The 23,041-nt window shown below is 35.3% G+C and overlaps 2 protein-coding genes across 8 annotated transcripts in view; one reads left to right on the plus strand and one right to left on the minus strand.

Moving 5' to 3' along the window:
• Window positions 1-1,532, plus strand: part of LRRC40 (leucine rich repeat containing 40) — a gene marked incomplete at its 5' end in the record, with an annotated part of 51,692 nt that extends 50,160 nt beyond the window's left edge. For all 5 annotated transcript variants that reach the window (XM_082357459.1, XM_082357460.1, XM_082357462.1 and 2 more), the window contains one exon: window positions 96-1,532. In XM_082357459.1, coding sequence (XP_082213585.1) covers window positions 96-201 — 106 coding nt within the window. In that variant the 3' untranslated portion in view covers window positions 202-1,532. The remainder of the gene's footprint in view (window positions 1-95) is intronic.
• The window catches only part of LRRC7 (leucine rich repeat containing 7), a 519,751-nt gene continuing 497,544 nt past the window's right edge, over window positions 835-23,041 (minus strand). For all 3 annotated transcript variants that reach the window (XM_082356466.1, XM_082356465.1, XM_082356469.1), the window contains one exon: window positions 835-22,207. In XM_082356466.1, coding sequence (XP_082212592.1) covers window positions 22,100-22,207 — 108 coding nt within the window. In that variant the 3' untranslated portion in view covers window positions 835-22,099. The remainder of the gene's footprint in view (window positions 22,208-23,041) is intronic.

Here is a 23,041-nt window from a genome sequence, read left to right on the forward strand (position 1 = left end):
ACACAAATTTTACTTATAAAATAGCAAATGAAATTAGAAGAAAAGCCTCCCTAATGGAAAATGTTTTAAATTCTTAATTTCTCTCCTTTGTTTAGGACATTGCTACTAGATGGAAATCCGTTCCGTGTTCCTCGAGCAGCCATATTAATGAAAGGAACAGCTGCTATTCTGGAATATTTGAGAGACCGGATTCCTACTTAAATTGGAGTTGTTACATAATCTTGGTCATGTTAATTCTTAGAGTTCTTAAATTGATAACCAACATATTTCTAAGGTATCACGTACATTTATAATGGTGTAACCACATATATTGTTCACACATTTGCTCTGAATGTTTTGCATAAGATTTATCCTCACTTTCATTCCCTTATAACACAGCAAACAGTTTCTTCAAAAATGAATTTTTATTTATCATACTTTAATATTTTTATAATGACAAAGCATTGTTGTAGAGATGGGTTTTTTTTTTCCCATTTCTGTTTGTGTCGCGTATATTATGACCAATTGACTTGAATATGACCATCCAATTTCTACCTTTTTATTGGCTATAAAATTGAATTGAATTTTATTTAATACTGTTCTTTGGCATTTAAAAAAGTAAGACTTTTCATTATCCATAATAGAACTTTTATGACGTGGTTGGTGTCAGTATAAGTTTCAAGTTAATATTTACTGTCTTTTTTTTGTTTATGTAGTTGAAATATTTTTTCCTAGCCTTTTTTACATGTTTCATGAAATCATTTTGTCGGGGTTTCTAATGTCACAGAAATGCTACATAAGATATAGTTATTGGTGGAGAAAGTAATAAAAATGTTGTTATAATTGCTCTCACAATTCTGAATTTAAAACTTGACTGGGTTTTTTGTTTTTTTTTTTAAGATGTCTTAGTGTTAAGTTTCCATACAGTAATCTAGTACTTCTAGATTCAACAAATTTAAAGAAACTGGATCTGCATATTTTTCCCTCAGCACGTGAGCATTTAAAAAATACCTTTTGTTCTTTAAAAAAAAAAGTACTGAAATTTTATTAATTTTTATGGATAACAGCAACAGAAAATAATAGCATATACTACATAGACATCTTGAAATGTATTTTGTTTAAATACTTACTAAGCAGGTATCTGTATATATAATTACTCTGTTGATGTGTTCTAATCCATCCTTGTGCATTTTTTTTATTTCCAGGGTCTTAAATTTTTAAATATGCTTGTAGTCATTGGTAATTTTCTAAAAGGCAATCTGTTATATTTGATAAAAATCAAATATAAACATTTGTATTTATACCAAAAATATCAGAAGTAGGCTAGTCAGTCATTATAAAACATACTATGTGATTCTATTAAGTAACTAATCAATAGAATGTATATTAGTTTATATAAATAGATGGGTGGATAGGTACGTAGGTAGGTAGATAGACAGGTGGATGGATGGATAGATAGCTTTTGGATGATTGAGACATGCTCATATTATGAAAAAAATCATTGCTAATAAAGATAAATACTACATGTTCATTAAAAAGTTACATTTTTCAAATATTGATTACAATGTTTATGTTTTTGGTTTAAAAGAAACATGCCCTTTTCATACAACAACTCTGTGGCTGCCTAAGAAATCTGCTTCAGTATTAAACAAAAGCCATTTTACAATAAGGTGACATTTTATTATTTATACAATAAAGAGACTTTTATGTTATTCAAAACACTTTTTTAAATACTGAAAAAGTTGAGTACACCAAAGCCGAAAAATGGCTCTGCTATACACTGCACAGCATTATTTTAGTCCCTGTATTTTGTATCTGTACAGAAAGCATCTTCAAAATGCATTCTAATCACATTGTACACCTTTACTGATTAGTGTCAATACGTAAAATAAAACTGGAGAACACAGCTTGCATTTGCAAATTAACTGACCAAGTAATTTCACTGATTCAGTAAATTTAAAATATAGATTCATAGGACTTCTTTGCACATAAAATGAAGCAGCTTTCAAGATTGTCATGGTCTCATACTGCAAAAAAAACAACTACATTCACAATCTATGTTAATAAAGTAGTAAATATGTCTTCATTCAGTTTTTATTTACATCAATATGTAATTCAACTAAAAAGTACTGTTAATTGTCATACAGTAATTTCCTTTTTAACACATACAAAAATTACAATTTTTGTATATAATTTGAGCTCAAAATCACGATTATCTCAAAATATTAATTACAATACAGCCATTTCAATTAAACATGTCATGATTTAACTTTTTATAAAATGGTAAAATTTGTTATTAAAGTAAGCAATTTGTTTTGAATTGGCTAGAGTTCACCCACGTAGAAAACCTTAAATGGTAAGAGGTGTTTCCAGCCCCCTCCCACCCGAATTTGTATACAGCCACCTAAGCTAGCAAAGAGACAGAAAAGGCCCCAATTTATAAAAATTAAGCCTCTTTTGCTATACCGCTGTGGCTTGTTTCTTCCATAAAAGCTTTACAAGGGTAGCGTCAATAAACTATGCAGTGAAATGCATGCATTAATATACAGTATGTCTGTAAAATGTTAGTGTTTAGTGCACATTAAAATGTTCATAAAGACTGCAAAAGAAGTCATAAATAAAGAAGCACTTACAAAGATCTACCAGTTGCAAATTGTAAACTTGAAAATTACTTGATAATATAATGGAATTTCTTTGAAAACAGATCCCAATTCAAGTTCTTTCTCTGGCTAAAGGAGCTCTAGTTACTTGGCCTTAAGATGTCACTGTTTAGCTGCACATATGGTAGAGAAGTCAGATATCATAAAAGAATATGAGTCTAGAGACTGTCTTCAGTTTACTGAAATAGTGGCCCAATGTTGCATCACTCCTTAGGATTTTTTTTTAAACTTACAGAAGAGTGAAATATTTCACTAACTGAATTATATGACCTCAAATGACAAATGGAAAATTTGTGTGTGTGTGCATGTGTTTAGCATATGGAAAAATATTAATATAAATAGGTGGAATTAGAGCTTCATTATACAGTAATAAAAGGATTATGCCCCAAAATAACTGAGGTCAAAAGAAATCAGTTATCAAATAGTTTGGGAATGAGAGAATTTTCATGGATACTTAAAAATCCTAAAAACATAGTATCTAGTTTCTTTTTAATTCTTAACAAACCAATTAAAATTTAATCACTATCTTTGTTTAGAATTGCTGTTGTTAATTTAATATTTCTTCTCTGAATAAAAAGAGACCATGGTTCATATTTATGGTTTACTTATATACAGCTGGGTGGGGTCATGCCCTTGGCTGGTTATAAAGTGGGAAAAATGAAACTACAGTACCTGCAAACCTTACTTTTTGCAAGGTGGTTTTTGATGGTCTTTGAAATTTACAAACAGAATTCAGTAGATTTTTACCTCCGATTTTTCAACTAGGAAAAAATTCCTCTTTCATATGAAGACAGTGTCATTGTCCTTAAGCTTCCTTTAGTCCCTTCTGTACACTGAGTACAGAAAGAAACTTGATTGGCTCTTGACACAAAAATATCTGGTTTATCTGTCTATGAATTATCTTTCTCATGAATACTAAGGCTTGCATTTTTGAGGAGGAAAACGTAGTTGAGGATGTTAAAGGGAAATGCCTAAACACCATAAAGCAGTATTAAACGTTTATTGCATTCCATTGACACTAGGTGTCATCAAAGCTAAAACCAAATTTTCTAGAGTAAAACTTAACATAAAACATTCCTTTCTGCCCTGAACAGATGCCTTTCCACATTCAAGACCAATAAGAGTCCTCTGAGTGGAAAGACTGCAAGTATTGAAAATAACATTTATTTTAGCAGTACATTCTGAAAATAAATCACCATAGCAAATATGGGAACTGCTTTATGTTCTATCTGCCTGAGAGTTTCATCTTGGTTTTCCTGTGGACTATTCAAAAAATTACATAAGCTCTCCTGACTAAATAAGGGAAGGGGATTAGGGAGAGAAAGATACAAAGAAATATAATGTGATTTTTTTTTTCCCATTCATCAAATACTTTCACTAGTCTAGCTATCATAAAGGTCAGTTGACCTGCATACCTGGGCATTATTTCACCTCATTACTTTACATGTGCAAAACAAGTGTGCAAAGAAAAACACCTATGTATGTCTATACAGAGACATAAAACCTGAGTCACAATAAAAAGTTTTTAATATAAGAAAACTTTTCTTAATGTAGGAAAATAATTTCTAAAGGGCCAAAAATACCTTTATACAATATAATCTGCTAACTTTAAAACTCAGTGTGCATAAGCATCACATATTTTTTAAGACCCAACAAAAAAAGGAATCATTTACAGTTTTCTTAACTATAGCTTAGATACCTATATTTTAATTTCTAACATCTATTTTCATTCCCCTGAATTCATTAACTTTTCTAAAAGAAAAAAAGTTAAAAGCACATTCAAATATGAGGACTGTTTAATTTCTGATGAACAGTTCCTGCTTTTTTCTAAATATTGAGGACATAGGAGATTTGGGGTTGCTAGGCATATAACTTAATGTCAAGCCACAAAGGAATTCTAAAATTCAAAAGAAAACATATAATAAACATTACTTGGAAAAATATTTTGTGGATAGAGTTGGGCCAAAGTCTGCATGAAGCCATTCTTATTTGCAGGCTCCCTTTCTGCAGATGATTCACTCTTAAAAACTCCTTTCCCTACACTCCCATTTCCTTAGCTTTCATTTTATTTCATTTCCTTAGATTTCCATACTTGAACCCTGAATTGTGCCGACTGAAGCGCCATGGTTCACATTCAGCCACAAGGTACAATGTCTTCTTCACTTAACTAAATCTTTATCTCTTCCTCTTCAGGAGCCCAGTTTTCTGGGATGACTCCCTGGCCCCTTCTCACGTATCCCTTATTAGGAAAAAAATCTGTTTAAGTGTCCCTACTGTCTTATCACTAGACACTGATTTAAGGATAATTCAAGACATACTTATCTCCTGGGCTGTATACATCTCAGATGCATACTGAGAAAATTTTATAGAAAAATGAGGGCAAGTTGCTTCTCCATCTGCCCCCAGAAGACATTGTCATTAATTATGCATTTATGTCAGGTAAGTCACTGACAGAACAGGAAGCCATCTGAACCAAAAGGTTCAATCCTTGCCTCTGTAGTTGGATATACGGCCCTGGCCCTTTCAGTACTTGTATCGACAGGTGAAGGGATTCTGGACAGTGTCCTTGAGTGCTGACTTTCCTCTCTGGGGTCAGCAGGCCTGGTTTGGGGAATAGGGTGGGAAGTGCATGTAGTAGCGTAAGGGATTAGAGGCATTAACCTAGGGAACTGTACTCTTGCTGCCTTTTTATATGACACTTGCCTGAGGATCACTGGAAGGATTTTGTACTGTGCAGAAGGCTAAAAGCAGAGTCACACTTTCTCTGCCAACAGACTTGTTACCATGGGAACCAATGCAGAAAAATGAAAAAATGACAAGAAGCTGCGAATTAAATGTGGAGAAAATTGATAGTTGGTTTCAACATGGCAATTTGAGCACTTGAGATTTAAACAGGATGTTCCTTGTGTGGCCAGACCAATGAAAATGGACAAAATGACGTGCTGGTCTCTGGTCCTGGAGGCTATCTGGGGAATGCAGGAAGAAAGCAGTAAGCGTGCTGTAGTTTGGATAAGGGGGACTCTGTAAAATTCAGATCCATCTCTGGTGATGTTGAGCTCTTCAGCCCAAATGTTAAATTAACCATATGATCAAAGGTGCCCTTCAAAAGGCATGTCCATGCTTAGCTTGATAAATGAAAGCAGCCTGCTGTAACAATTCTCACCTTTCCAAAGCCAACACACACTACCTGACAAGAGTATTGCATACCTAATATGTTACTGCTTGAAAATCTTCTCAAATATTAAAAAACAAAAACCAAAAAAACACAGCTTTCAAATCTGTGGTCCCTCTCCCCCCTCCCCCCAACAAGGCAGCTAATTAACCTAGAATTTAAATTAGTTTTATTTAGGAAACAATTATTTCACTTTACCTGATACAAGTACTCCTGTGTACCCTCCTTTGTCATTCTGGAGTTGATAATAAACTGAACAAACCAGATGAGGATTCCAAGACGATTTGTAACAAGCACTTGGAGTTTCAGCCTAATCTGAGAAAGCAGACCTACATATTGCACTTTTGGAGGCTCCAGGGAGACACCTGTCCTGTCCTCTAGCTTCCCAAAAGGCTACTTTCTGAAATCCTATGATTAATGTCTCATTCCTGTGACCAGCCTTTGGCCCATATTTAAATGTAATTCCCCTGAGGAGATGAGGGAAGGTCACACTATAGAGGACTTGATTTCACCCTTCCTGGAGAGCTAGTTTTCAAGTAGTAGTGAAACCCTTCACCTGATCCACCCTCCTAACAATTAAAAGCTAAAAACATCACCCAGGAAGTAGGAGACAAGCCATTATTGTATAGTTGTCTTTGGGGTATGTCTAACTTCAAATGGTCTGAATAAAATATGCTGTTTGTGTGGTTTAAAGTCCACTGGCCATAGATTTCACTAGAGATGCTTTTTTCTTTCTCACTAATGACTTGCTGTTCTAGTTGTTAGAATTCCTTACTGAATCCTTTGACAGTCTCAACAATGAGTTCTTGAAATGCCAGAAGCCCATTAAATTTCTGTTTTTCCAAGAGTGCATACAGAGTTCTGAAATGCAATAAAACACCTTATTTTCTACTACTTGCAGAGTTGGGAGGCAAACTTGATAATAAACAGAAACTTGAGTATAGTATTCTTGCTTATGCTAAAATAACTTCTTATATCAATATTTCAGTGAGTTTCAGGATTTGAGACATCTATGTTTTTGCGGGTAGGAAGCCTTAGAATAACCTGATGCAGGACTAATCTTTAAAGCTACATGAAGCACTAAGGACAGTTCAGCAGATCTCTTTCTGAGATAGGCAAATAAAATATAATAGGGTCTTCACAAGCAGTAATACCTTTGAATTTGACATATGATAAATAAGAGACTGCTTTTAATTTCTGTTATCTCTAAAATCAGGCAGCAGTTGCTTGGAGGAAGACTAAATGGTCTGCCTTAAACTAAAGAATGATTATCTTTTGCTGTGATTTTTTTTTAATACTAATTCTCTCACTGGTAGATCATACTTTGGACAAACTTGAGCTCTCCACCAGGCCAAGAGGCCACCTGACACTAATATATTTAATAGTTCTACAACATCCCTTCATTCTTCAGACAAGAATTGGAAACAGTTATAACATATCTCATGATGTATTGAGAATTTAAATTTGATTCCTTCATTTTTTTAAACGATTGATTTCCCTTCTCAATTTTTTTGAGGTTGTGTAAGTGATTCCCTGCTGTATCATGTACCTTAAAGAGTTACAGACATAATTTTACATAGTTTTCTCTAGTTTATCATACAGTTCAGCATATAGTTCACAAATAGCCAGTCTTGCCAATATTAGGACATTATTAGGACATTTATTGCTTTCAGCTACCACAAGTATTTGGAAATCATAAAAGCTGAGTGGAATGATGATCTCTGCATGGAAGGCATATGATGAATAAGTCTAGAGATCTAATATGCATGATGACTATAGTTAACAATATTGTATTGAATACTGGAAATTTGTTAAAAGAGTAGATTTCAGATGCTCTCACTACACACAAAATGGTAACTATGTAAGGAGATGAGATGTTAAATAGATCGACTGTAGTAATCATTTCACTATGTATATCAAATCATGTTGTACACCTTAAATATATGTAATTTTTATTAAAAAACTTGAAAGGGGGAGGCATCACACTCGATAGCTGTCCTTTCTGGATTAAGGTGAGGTGTTGACTAAATAAACAGTTCAATTTAACAGCAAAAAAAAAAAAAATGGCCTCTCATACTGACCACTGACCATACGTAGATATGTAGATACTGGGCTTTTTCAATACCTTTCAAACTTGATCTTAAGAAATATGCCCAAAATGGTATCTGTAGGTCAGAATCCCTCTGATTAAGAATTTAAGAAACATGATCTCATTTTCAAATTCAAGCGTGCTACACAGTCCATTGCCAATAGTTTTAATAAACTCCCATTTTCTAAGTTGCTGCACAAAGACACTAAATTGCTTCAAGGTTAAACCCACCGCTTCATCGCCAAATGGCAGCTCATTTTCCAGACCATGGTTGAACTCATATACTTTTTGAAACCCCTTTTATTATACAGTTGCTGTCCCACCTTTAGGCTAATCCTAACCTGAGTTTGACAATCCTTGATTTTAACCTCAAAGAGCAAACAAAGCCTCAGGGGTTTTGTTGCATATAAAACCGTATCTGCTATTTCTCTTCAGAATCTCCTTCAGAATAACTTGTGGGAATTTAGATGGCTTCCACTTCTTAGTGCTTAAGAGGTGTTGCCAGGGCACCTGCAACGGTCAGCACTTAGAGAAGTGTGAGGGGACTGGCCGCATAGGTATTTCAGCTGTCCATCTACACGGTATGTGTGAGAGCTGGTCTGTATCTGCATAGTTCTAGGCACTCTTTAGTTTTCTACTTTCTAGAAAATTTTATCACAGGTACTGCTCAAGTTGCATTTTTTACTGAACTCTAATGGGTCCTGTCCTGTTCTTAAACACAAAGAAAGCATCTTCCTAACATGGGGGTGTTTATTAATAGTCAAGAGTGTGATCTTTTCCTTATATATAGGTACATAAGTATTTAGAATACGCAGGTCCACCAAAAGTATGTACATTTTTTAAGGTGTTTAAAATACAAATTATTTTAAAGCAAAGATTTCAAGAGACGCTAAAGATTAACTGTTCTATTCTCTCCTTTCCTGAGATTGAGCTCTTCAAGTGGAACAGTAGGCCTTTGTTATCAGGCTTTGGTGCCCTCCCTCCAGGAAGGAGGAGATGCCCTTGATTTCTGACTTTGACTCCTAAGGGGCAGCGTCTAGGAAGGACAAAGACAAATGAAAGAGGAAAGCGAGAACTTAGCTAGCTTAGTGACCATCCCTCCCGGATATGATTTGTTCTAGACCATACTGCAGAGATTTACATTCTCACTGTCGCCTGAAACTTTGTCCTTTTTGGAAAAGAACATGTATGAGGGACAGAAGCCTGCCTTCCTAAGGGAATAGAAAAAGATTCCTTATCCACATTAGAAAAACTTAATAAAGCTGAAAGGAAGCATTTGCCATTTTATTACACTGAGACAGAAAGTGATAATACACTGCTCTCCCCTTATATTTTATACCTACACAGTAGCATTTATTAGACTTTTTATGTGTCTGTCTCCCCATTAGACTGTGTTTCTTGAGGGGAGGGACCATGACTTATTTATATTTCCCTCTGTTCTCAAAATCTTTTGCTCATTAAATATGTTTATTAAATTGGATGCACAGGAAGAAAAAGATAAATTGTTTTAATCACTGATAATTTTTCTTAAAGGATAAACACATAGATTGGCTACAGGACAAATCTTAGGATAGTTCAGAGGAAGACTTAGGAGAGAATTACTTAACCACCTCTCCAAGCTATAGATCTATTCAAACTTACATACAGGCCTGGATGAATATTCTAAATATGAGTATATATTGTTGTGGGAGTGTAGGTGAATGTGCTGGGCATATTTATGGAAAGTTTAAAAAGAAAAGAAGACATAGTCCCTTACCCTTCAGTAGTTTATGATGATCTAGGTCCCTAGGTCACCGGGATAGTAACTATCATTTTGGGGAAATATGTGAAAACCTAAAAAAAATAGTACCCGATATTGTGTGTGTGTGTGTGTGTATGAGAGAGAGTCTTGAGTTTGAATTTTTCTGAGAAATTGTCACAAACAGATTTGTAACATTTGCTAGCAACATTCATGGTTTTATAAAGAACACAGAGTGATGGCCTGCTAGAGAATCTGTCTTGATCACAACTTAGCAATAAGTATTTTGCACACCAATTGCAAAATACTTATTGCTAAGTTGAATGACACCACAAGTAAGGCTGAAAATTTATGTCCAAAGACTTGCTATAAAAGATGGATAATTTAAAACAAACAGAAGGACAGCAAGTAAAGTGTTACAAGTCAAGAACATAATGATAAAATAAAGGAAAAATCAAATTTGGAGATTGAGACTTGCACACGACTTAACAACCTTTTCTTTCACAGGTGATTTCTGGCTTAATGAACATCAATAGAAGGAAGTGGAGTCTTGAATATGTCCATCATTCACTTATTTTACAGGGAGGTGACACAATTGGATAATCAGCATTCTGTTGGGAGGGGGGAGGCACGCAAGGAGCGTTGCAAAGGGATGCAGGCATTTTAAGCAACGGTTCCTCACAGCTTTCTTCTCTTCCCTCAGCTGCTTAGGGCTCCACACCCCAACCCAACCTTGGTGGTTTTCTCATTTGTTGTACCTAAAAACAGAGCTTCCCAACCTCTTTACATCATGGCACAGATAGAAAACGATCGTGTTTGTTCTGAATAATGGGGTATAGGTGAGTAAAATAGATAAGGCCTCTCCAAGCCCCAAGTGAAAGCAATAAGTTACAAGTCCCTGTGCTCTGAGGGGATCGATATCTCAGTACTTGTGGGAACTAAGCTGGCTGTTGAATGGAAAACACTGACCTAGAAATTGCTCCCAGGAATACAAAATTAAGACTCTCCATACATGATAAAAAATAATACTTTAGGTACTAGTTGATACCCAAAATCTAGAGATAGTACAGTACCACAAGCATTAATAAACAAAGAAACAAACAAAAAACCACTATTGGAGTACAGAAATAGCTTTCAAGTAACTCTTCTCTCATTCTCAGTACAAATTCTTCCTAATTTACATTCTAATATTTAGTCCCAGATTCTACAACCAAACCTATCATGGAAAGCTTTTGGAAGTCTGAGAAGCGATGAAAAAGATGATGAAATAGAAAATAAGGCAAATAAAACAAGCCAAAAGCTGTATTCAAAAGAATGAAACCATGGTGGACACCTTCTATATTTGCTTTAAAATGTGTGGCCATGTTGTGTACAATTTAAATTGTTTAGGAGATATTTTTCTTTTCTGACAAGAGAAGAAGCGTACTTCGTAAGCAAACCCAAGATGGTGCACTAAAATTGGCACATTTGAGGTCATAGAGAAGTTATAAAGCACCAACCCCCAAAGAAGTTTGACTGAATTTGCTAAGAACATACTGTATTAGTAGTGGGTGATCATGTGGCCAGAGGAAACTGTTTCCTTTGGAGGAAAACACCAGAGGATTTAAATAGTTTTACCTAGACTTCAGGAAAGAACACTGTGTTTTCTTTCTACTTTTGCTTGGGTTTAAAAGAAGCAAAGATTAAATGATTGGCAGAGAAACACCATGAATAAGTAGGCCTTTGGTGGAATTAGTAAAGGGGAGGCTCAAACAAGGATGGTGGCTAAGCTCTGAGAGTGAGGATATAATTAGCTTAGAAGAAGTAAACAGAAAATTTTGGTTTTTTAAAACAATGCTCTAGACAGTAGAGGCCCTGAAGTTCCAAAGGCCTACGAACCAAAATAGCTTGAGGCCACAGGTCACCAGAGGTGCTCTGGGCTCTGTGCCAATACCCAGACATTCTGACTGAAAGAAGGGAGGTTGGGGGACATTGTAAACTACCCCTTGACTCTAATTGTCACTTTATGAGACATAGTTTGAAATACATTCCATACTCACTTTATAATAAAGTAAAATCTGATTATAATATTAGGCTAATTATTTGTGCACATAGATAAAATGAAAAATTAGGAGTTTATGCTAGATAACTTGTTACTGCCAGATGTCAGCTAGAAATAAAGCTGTATACAGATATACACATATTCAGATGTGGACTAGTTTTAGAATTATATAGTCAAGGCTATATGCTAGGCACACTTAATTCCTGATGTTTTAAGTTTTGGAGAGCTCATTTAAAAATACATATTTTAAATAATTTGTGGCAAGTATCTTCCCACATATTTGGAATGAGCATATTTGAAGGAAACTCGTTAAAATAATGGCAGATAAGGCACAAAATATTTGGAAAAGTGAAGCTAATTAGAGAACGATTAAACTGGCAGATGTCATAATTAAACTGAACAACTGGAACATCAGAATTTTAAATCACACATTCACCTGAGGCTGAGAGAGAGAGAGCAGAGTCTCTTTCTCTCTGTGATTGGGTACTAGGTGGTTGATACAACTGAGAGGTTTAGTCAAAAATTATAGAAACTGCTTAAAATAAACTCAAAGCTTTTGTTTTTCTTGTTTAAATTTAGAGCATTATTTCAAATTAATTCTCTCAAAAGCCTATGAAAAGGGGTGTTAAAAGTTTTATCAACAGTTTATTACTATTTTTTATGAATAGTTATATCAGTACAACAGGTGTAAAAATGGACTGTCCAGAGCGTGTGGTCATCCAAGCTAGACTTGCTGACTTAGATATATAATATAGATATAAGGGCGCCATCTGGTGGCAGCTCTTCCAAACTGCAGACATGTTCCTAAAAAGTGTGGATCTGTCCTACTACGTATGAGGATACTATTGATATGCTAGACTTGAATCCAGTAATTTAAACAGAGGGTCTTATTGGGATGAAACATATGATTTGTTGATTTATCAGGGTGGGTTACTGAGGGAAGCGGTAGACTCTTCTCTGGAGGTTTAATTCCCTGAAGGTCAATAGATGAACCAGATCCTCTCAAGGTCCTTTTCTGTCTTATGATAGAACAATAATTTCCCTCATTTTCTCGCAGAACTTTTACCTATGGCTATATTGTTTGATATTGGCCTTTATTTCAGAAAAGTCCTATGGTAATATTTTTTTTTTGAGCTTTAGTGATTTAGCTTTAGCTTTTTTATGAGTTTTAGTGATTTTTTTCCCTTTACTGAGAAGTTACATGACTAAAAAAAATTACCCACTATATTACAAAAATATTTTCTGGCACAAATAGTGATTAAATGAAAGATATTTCTAATATATGCCTTATTTTTCATTTTGAATTCTTCTTTCTACTTCTGGAAGAGTATCAGGGAGGTCAGCTACCAAGCAGAGCTGAAAGATCACTCTTCCTGCCAGGAGGGGAGGGAGAGGAAGGGAATTCTGGGGCCGGCTGAAGAAGGGGTGTGGTCACCGGGAGACCAGAAGGTGTGTCTGAACTTGGGTCTGATCTCTAACGTCCAGTTTCTTTCATTCCTCTCTACCAGCCTTTTGTCTCCATTCTTTTCCCTTTCTCATTCTTGCCCCCTTAATGACTTAATCATTTCTCCCCTTCATCCAGCCTGTTCTTACTCTTCCTCACTTTTCTAAAATACTCTTACTGAAAATATTTAAAGAACTACTATTCTAAAATACTCTTACCCACTTACTACTCACTTGTTACTCTCTCAATTAATATTACCCTTTTCATTTTCACTTCATTTTTGTTCAAACAGAAATCGGCATTGTTTTCCTCATGTAAATATATAGACACTGGGCTATAAGACCAAGGTGTAGGCTTCTGGGCAGTTGGAGGCACCCTACTATCAAAGAAAATGATGGAAGTTTCCATCAAGATATACTTAACGGCTTCTAGATACAAAATTTCATGAAAAGAAGCCCTAATCATCCTGGTAGCAAGTTCTCCTCATATAAAGAAATTAAAAGGCAGAGGCAGATGGAGTAATTAGTATTTAGTATTATTAGTATAAACAAAACAGTAAATGAGAAATGGATTTAATGTTTGAGACGATTTCACTCAATTCTGTATTCAATTTTCTATGAAACCCAAATAGAAAAATATGGAAAATACCATTGAGAGAAAGCTAAGAAAGAAATGCTTTATTTCCAAGGAAAGCAAGATCCTATGAGGTAATAAAGAAACTCTGGTTAGGAGGTTATCAACCTAGTGTTCTCCTCCCTTAGACACTTTGTTTTTTTTTTTTTTTCAGGGGTTGAATTATATTATTTTTGCCTCTAATGAAGGCAATGTATCTAATAAAGCCAATGCCAATGGCAGTATAAATAGTTTTCTTTCTACTTTGAGATCAGTAGGCCAGATTTAGACCTCTATAAAAGTTTGGGATGGGGTGTGCGGTTTTATCAAGGTAACCAGATTTTCTGTGATCTATGTAAATAGTTCATCATGTTAAGTTTAAAGCTTTTGCAGCGGCCTGAGAATTCTGGCTGGAGTGTATGGCATTTCACTTTAAGGATGAATATGGTGGAATCTGTCCATGAAATGATCCAAAATGCAGTGTGAAAGTATTGTTATGCTGAACTATGGCCAAAGGCCTGTGGACAGACTTTTCTTATTCTAGAACAGGCAGCATGAGGCAGTGGTTTCATCAAATTTTAGAGCTAAAATAGGATTGGGGATTCCCTCTTCCCAACTACCTTTCCCTAGCCCCATCCCTATCACAACTTCCTTTACTATTGCCCACATCTCCAAATTTTAAAGATAGCCTTGGCAAAGTAATCTACCAAGTCACAGTGTTCAGGTGGAAGAACCTTAAGTATGGACCTAAAACCAGATCTAACGATGTACTTTGTCTCCTTAGTTCACAGCGTTGCTTCACCTCTCCAGACCTCGGGCCTCTGGTAAAATGAGGGAACTGGGCTTAATTATCTCTAAAAGGTGCCTGTAAGACCAAGACCATGGCACTAAAAGTTCAACCTTATGCACTCATTTCTCTGAGAGATTTCTGGCATCAATCTGCATGACTCCTTCGAAGAAAAGAAGACCCAAACAAATCAAAAGGATAGATATGATATACTCCAATTCAGTGAACAAAAGCCATTTCTTAAACTTTTTGGACAGTGTTAAGGTCCTTAGAACACATAAAAGGGAAATTAAATACAACTGTTGAAACACAGCACAATAACCTAAAAGGTCTTAGAAGAAATGCTGAGGAGGAGAGGAGGATTGGGCTAAAAGGGAGAATTGAAGAAAGAAAAATTAGGAATGAACTGAGAAAATGAAAGTTTCATGGTTTAAGTTTATTATGTAAATTGAACATCAGCTTCCTGTTAATTCAGTATTTATTAAATGTGTTTATGTGCCAGGCCTATCATCCACTTAATCATTGTACAAATATTTATTGAGCATCTACTATGCTTCTGACGCTATGACAGGCACTAAGGATACATACTAAAGAAAACCAGATGTGCCCTCTCAAAGCTGTTCTGTCTAGAATGCCTCTTTTAAGTATTGTCTGATCCTCTCAAGGAGCATACAGGTGATAGGAGAGGAAAGAACAAATATATATCAAACCTCTAGGACCGTTGATAGAATGTGGTAAGTACTGTAAAACATACAAAAAATAACATGATGGTATTAATATGAGGGAGAGAAATTTCTTCTAATTAAGATTAGGGAAAGTTTCATGGTGGTAATGTTTGAGCTGGACCCTGAAGGCTGCATGTAATTTTGATAATGTAGAAAGAGAATGGGGAGAGGAACACATTCCAGTAGAGGGACCATTATGGGCAAAGGTTGAGATTAGAAAGTACTCAGTGAATGGTAAGGATTTTTAGGTGTCTAAAACACTGAGTATGTATAGATTGGGTGAAGAAAAACAAGCAATTCCTAGATTCAGATAATCAAACTTTCCTTGGAAGAATAAATAGATGTCTATGATATGTGAATATGTGTTATCCTACCTCATGCAAACAGTATTTTCATGGGCTGGGCTGAACAGCACACAGTGAAAGTACTCTTCACCACACTGAAGAAACTGAAGTAAATAAACATGAAGTGCAGCCAGCTGAATGAATATTCAACTCATTGCATTTCTGAAGGGGTCACTCTAATATCGGACCCTATGGACTCACATGCTTCCTGACAGTCTATAAGAAGCAGTGGTCATAGGAGGGACTCTTTGGGGACATTCAACATCGAAGAATCTCTTCAATCAAACATGCCAAGCCTTTTAAAATACTGACTTCTGTCTCTTTCCTCCATCATGTCAGAGGCATATAGACACAGTGCTGAGCCAGGTTGAGGGACATCATTTTTTCTAATAGCCTCTCTCTTCTTTGGAGCGAGCAGATTGGCAAAATTCTCTTTCGCAGATTCGAAGGATTATAGCTGCTATTTATCTTGTCCAGTAAGGCATCCACTCTTGCCACTTCTAGCCTGTCAAATATCGTCCTAAGTCTTGGAAAACATTCATATGGCCTCCCAAAGGCCATAGGACCCAGTGGAGAGACCTATCTGTAGCTCCAAATGGAGAAACCATGCTCAAACCCAAAAGAGATTTGACTAGATAAAGCTGCTGCTTCCTTTTGCAATACATGGGCTGAGGGCAGGGACAAAGGGACTCACCACATGGCCTTGCACTGTCTTTGATCTGGAAGTTCTCTCATCTTTCCACTTGATTGTGAGATTCTGTGCAGAGGAGACCATGTTACAGCCCTTGCAGCGCCTGGTATGTAGTAGATGCTCAACGAATATTTATTAACATTGCATTTAATGTTTTTGTTATATTCTTCAATAAAGTGTCCCCAAATGTTTTGAATTTATGAATGACATACCTTAGGCATCTGAGATTCAGCTACAGTAACTGTTCTCCTATGGAGGAATTGTGGAGGTTGGTGATGAAAATAAGTCTCTGTACTAAGATATTTTACTCTAGGTATAGAGATACTTGACTACCTGTGGACTGCTTACTCATCATGCTATTTTAAAGCAGGAAAAAAACTGGCACAAATAATACAATTGTGCAACAGTGATAGTTTTAAGAAAAAAATATTTGTATTTTCAAAAGTAGAGAAAGGTTGGGTGATTCATTTAACTTTTTTTCCCAACATCCTTTCCTACACACATTGAAAATTATGCTAGCTTAAAGAATGAAACATTTTAAAACCTCCCCACTGCCCCCCCCCCCCCAAAAAAAGGACGAGGCCTACAACCTCAAGAGTCACAGGATTTCAGTGCTTTCTACATAAACACTGCTTGAATTTCACAATCTTCCACTCTGAGGTGCTGCTATTAACAAAAACAAAATTCGGCAAAAAAAGTGAGTTTTGCAGCCCAGGCTAATTTGGGGAGATATTTGTGTGGCTGCAGAGATACCCTTCTCATCTGTGCCTGCCTTACATCCAGGTCCACTTCTTATCTTGTTCAGTGCTCAACGGGTTGTTACAAAGCATGAGCTGACTGTTACACAGCAAAATCCAACAGGGGAAACACTACCAGATAAAGTAATGCTTATAAAGTTGGAGCCAGTGAATTATTTTCCTTCTCTGTTTTCCTCTCTTAACTTCCCACAGAACTGCTCTCAGGGAAGATTATGATAATCACATAGTTAAAAGCCCAAAGGCTTCAATATTCCTAGGTTTTCATTTACTCTTTTTAATCAAAACTTAGAGTGGACTTTTCCCCTCCATTTATCAGAAATCTCCAAATTCTCCAAAGTAAAAGTTGTACAATTTATACCCTCACAGGATAGTGTTTCCAAACCATTCTCTTGCAGACAGTGTCAAAGGTGAAGACGATTGCAACCTGTCCCCATAACAATCAGCCGGGAGCCTCAGAGAGAGTCCTCAATACGGTAAAGTTCAACATTTTAAAAACAGAAGTGGAAACAGTTCTATTAAGGCATTGCCACCTTCACCCTTGCATACAAGCTTTGTTTGATGTTGTCAAACACATGATAAGTGCTTTCACCTTTGAGCCTTTGTTAATGCTACTATTCCAAGTTCCTTGATCACCCAAGAAAATTCCTCCCAAACTGGGAGCTGGAACCATCAGCTGATACTCAGGGGTCTCCAAACAGAACTCTAAGGGAGCCTCTTATTCTTGTGTCAGCAGGATAGAAGCAGCCATTTACTGCCTTTGGAACATCACGGGGAGTTGAAGGAATGGATGTACAGTGGCAACAGCAGTGAGGAAGAGAGGTCAGTTTTGCATACTAGAAACAAAAATGCCCCCCAAGAACGTTCCGAATATAACTAGAAAATTTGATTGTATCTGCCTTAGTTTTATACAGTGGGGTGTTTCAAAAAATATTCTCTGAATAGTTTAGTTCAAATGAAGCTGAAAGATTGCATAGGAGAGCTGATACACAGGATCTCCTATAATATTGCCCTACATGCTTTCTTTGGTGCACATTTATTTTTCCACAGCCCACATTCTATTTACTTGCTCTAATGTATACTTGCGGAATGGTTTTGCTGAGCGATGGGGAAATACTCTGGGCCAAGTCAGGATGCTTTTCTTAATGGAAGGTGTATTGCTAAGGAAAAAAGTTCATGCAAGTGATCTTGAATCTGAAGATTTCCCGCCAATTCCCAGATGATCAGGTAACTACAACCATAAGAGAGGGCACATCACCAACCCAGTGTTTGAACATTTTATTAAGCCTCAGAATGATTTAGCATTTCTGTGAGAGGAACTTTACTAGACACTCAGCCCTACTTTTCTTGATACTACATGAAGGACTCATCTTCTTAACTTGTTAGATTTCATTATTTGCATAACTTTTTACTGACCCAGTGTTTCAATAGACCTGCTGTTTGGTCAGTATATCAGGAATCAGTCGAATATGTTGTATGATTGAATTTACCAAAGATTTAGAGTGGTGGTCTTATGCCAACATGGCTTTTTATCTGGTTATGTTGTATTGCCCTTTGATAAGAGCGTATTCGTCAGAATACACCTTCTTGATCTGTGTGCCAGTGAGGGGCAGAAATTTACTGAGGACGGCATTAAAAGCCAATGGAAAGACAAGTTGGCAAACACACTATATTTTCCAAAGCTTTAAATTGTGGTGGAGATATTAAATCAATTTTATGATTAAAAGTAAAATGTTTTTCTGGCTTCCTTCATCAATTATTTTGGCAAATTCAGATACTTTTCACCTAATATTTGAATATGTAAAACTAATTTCTTCAAACCCTTCCTCCCTTTGAATATTCCCTCTCTTTAGCTCTCCCAGTAAAAGGTATTTCAGTCCTGCTTTTAAAAAGTAATTATATTAGTGATATATGTGTAATCATCTTTAAGATTAAGAACTAATTAATGCTCATTTGTCACCCTCTCTTTAAAACTGCTTTCCATCCCAAAAACACAATCCAACATAAGGTCCCAAAACAACCAGGGCTGTTTGACATCTATGTAATTACAATTCTTATTAACTGGAACACATATATTTTATAGATTTCAATGAACAATAAATTAGCATGATATACATATTTGTATATTATATTGACTTTCAATATTCCTTGTCAAAAGTAACCTTATATTTTGAAATTGTTATGTTTGTTTAGGTAGCTTGTGTTGTCTGGCAGGCTGAAATTATCATAATAGAGCTTTTGTGACAATGTAAGATAAGCCATGTAAATAGTTTTAAAAACTGTCCACTAATGCCTATTTGGCTTGCAAAATCTGCAGCAATTCTACTAATAATTTTTAGTGCTTACTCTTTCCACCTCTGAGTTTTCTCATTCCCCTCTGTTAGGTACAAGACAGCTTCCTCAGCAGAAAGATTCCAATAAAAATCAAAGACCAAGGTGTGTCTATTGGAGTCATCATGAATTCCACTCCTTTTTTGTGGTTGTTGGTTTTTCTTCTTTTTAAAGGCACACCCTTAACTTTTGTTTGTTTGTTTTTGTTAACATAAACCAGATTCTAATTTCAGAGAGTAAAGCCAATTATCCAAAAAAGACAATACTCAGAAATCAGTGTATTATTGGTTTTGGTCACCCATGGAATCAATTAGACTTTTTTCCCCTGTAAGTGATCAGTGAATTTTTTCAGTCCACCTAAAAAAAAATACCTCTTTTCAATATTACCTGCCTTTTTTCAGTATGCAGCATGGCAGTACAATTGACAATGAGGTGCTTGGGCACATCAGATTTCTTTTCCAGTTGGTCAGGGTTCCCTTTTCTCTTTTCCTCATTTCCTGAGAATAGGAAGGATTAAAGCATGGCCCAAGACAATGTTGTCACATCAGGAGTGGTAGAGGTGTTTACTAGGATTATGATCCTCTCAGCTTGGCCTCAGAAGCATCTCCTGAAGCCCTGGGTTTGATGTGGAAACCTGACATGAGAAAAAAGACTTGGGAGGTCCTTTATCTGGCTCTTCTTCCACCTCTCCCATAAAAGATTAAACAAAACTGATGGGATGATTGGAGGTGCTTCATTGCCACTGAACTACACCCATGGGTTTGTTTTTCCTTTAAGTGATCTTGGGAGGCCAGTGAGGGCCTCTATCTTGATTAATGATGATCATCCTATAACAGTGGCTGGATATGGTGGTTTGGTGTGAGGTTTTGACAAAGAAAAAATTAGGCTCTGAAAGACATTTCTCATCAGAAACTGTCAATATATTAAAATGCATTTAAAAGTTACTTCTGGGAAGCATATTAAAGAGGCCAATCATTTAATCATTTGCTAAATGTCAAAGCCTACAAAATCATAGTATAATGTCACTCTGACATAAAGCAACATCAAAATTAGTGCATCATCTATAAAGTGAAGTATCATTTGCCTTCAAGTGACAAATTCTATTGCCAAAAAAATACCACTGTACTTCTAATAAGTGACACTCATTTTAATAGACCCTACAAAAATACAATATTTTCAATGTCCCCATAAAACAGTTAACTTACAAATATTACTCTCAGAGCTTTGGTGACATCCATATGTGACACTATTGTGAAAATCCTAACAAAATACTTGGAACACTAGCATGTAAAGTAAGTCCATTATATATATTTTAAAAAAGAGAGCTATGTGAAAATATGAGAGAGAATGCATATAACCAACTCTGGGAAATTATTCTGGAATTTCAAATTAATATTTTAATCAAATTAATGACTAATATATAAAAAATATTTTTAAAGGATTATAAAATGAATTTTGATCATTTATAGAGGGAAACATTTCCAATGTAAATATAACTAATTCTATACTACTTATGCTAATCTTTGTTTTCAGTGAGACAATTTAGAATTGTATATACTTTGAAACTTTGGGGGAAAAAAGGTATTTTCTCTATTTCTGCCCTCAAAAGCAGGCACAGAAATTAATAATACAGGTAGACCATGGCTCTGAGAAGTTATATTTGAAGTTTCATATTTAATTACCAAAGTTTTTTATCACCCACCATAACTTTCTAACAATAGTCTTTCTTAATGATAAATTTTATCAATACCCAAAACTCATTTTAAATGATTTAAAAGTAGCAAATTGGATAAAGCAACACACAAATAAATTCCACATTTACAAGTAAAGAAATCACAGGGGCTACAGTTTATAATCAACATAAACTTGAAAGAAATAAAGCAACACCTTTCCTGCCACCCATCATTCACTGCTTACATTTGGGGTGAAAAAGATTTATCTACAATGACCTTTAGTCTGTTTCTTAACTCTGCATGTTTTGTAATTAGCTAAAGGCATTGAACAAATTAGTTTGTCCTATTTTTATTCAGGTCCCAGAGATAAATGGCTAATTTATGAAATATTTCACTCTGTGTTATGAGAATTTAGCAAATGAATATGGAACCAAATATAAACACTTTATACCATATGTACAGTTGCTTTCATAAGGCATTATCTTGTAATTTTTATTGAAAAAGATTCAATATAGTAAAGTCTTATTTTAAGATATATTTTCTTTCTCAATCCGAGATGTTTAGTTTATGAAAATATTGTTTTTTCTCTATATTCTTTTTGTATATATGCCAACATGTACCTTGTGCTAGAAATATTTTATGGGAATTACAATTCTTTATATTTGTATTTTCTATATAAAGGCATATACAACTTTGAGGCAGTGTTTCTGATGGAGAGCAGAATTCGTAAAGAGCTTGTGTGTGCTTCCGTGCTCCGAAATTATATGAAGTCCACTTCAAGAAGAAACTTATTTGATTGAAAAAAAAAAAAAAAACCAAAACCAAAACTGCACCAATGCACAGCCAGAGGCTGACAGTTAAAATAATACATAACCACATGAACATCATATTTATATAGTTAACATTTTTAAGGATGACCAGTGCTAACATATAGTATTATACATTTGGCACTAATGTTTGCCATTGGTCCAGCAATTGGCAAAATTTGTCTCTATGTATAAATTTATTTTTGAACATTAGGTCTGGCTAGACGTATCTTCACTATTTATAAAAAATATTTAGACAGTAAGCTCACGTTGAATAACTAGGTCTACTGTGTTCTGGAAACTCTTCAGTAGTAATACAGCTTTTTCATGTTCCATATGTACAAAACTATGTCCATTTGCCTGTAAACACACAAATAAAACAGGGCAATCAATGTAAGATACTTGTTTATCGCATTATCATTGTTTCTAACAATAAAATTCAAGGGAGTATTGAGCAACCAAAAGCCATGTGTTTTTAAAATTCACAGCAGAATTGCAATTATGGAAACAACTAATTTCACCCAGCTTCAACTCAATTTATTAATTCAACAAATATTTATCAAGTATCTAGTATATCTTACTTAGGATTGTCCTAGTATAGTCCTGGTCACTGTGCTAATCATAGAGGTATACTGGTCAGTAACAGACAGATACATTTGAAATACGATAGTTATTTTGTTGTTGTTCTGATTTGTTTGCAGGAACTTAGTTGAGATGGTTCGGAAGTGTTCATAGGACCACTGCCTTTTTGTTGCGTAATCACTGATATAAACCCATCAACATGGTCAAATGTTTCACTCATGCAAACCATATAGTATAGTTAAATCTTATTTTGATCCACTGAAAAGTTCTTAATTTACACATTTTTATATTAAAAAGATAATTTTTATTTCCCTCATTGTTGAATGCAAATGTATTCATTATTTATACCAGTGGTTCTCAATCCCATCCAGAAATGAATTAATTTCTGTGTGACCTAGATTCATCTTGTTATTTTATAAATGAAAGCGCTACACCTCAGAGAGGCCAAGCAACATGACTAAGGTCACACAGCTAAGCTAGGGCTGAGTCATCTGATACCATAATATTCTTATTATTTCTCTCAATACTTCACTGACATCATAACACTACAATTGTTTCTAGTGATTTGAACTGATATTTCATTGATCATGATAAAATAATCAACATTTTCCC

This window comes from Balaenoptera borealis (genome assembly GCF_965194805.1).
Source record: "Balaenoptera borealis genome assembly, chromosome: 1".
Taxonomy (NCBI): Eukaryota; Metazoa; Chordata; class Mammalia; order Artiodactyla; family Balaenopteridae; genus Balaenoptera; species Balaenoptera borealis.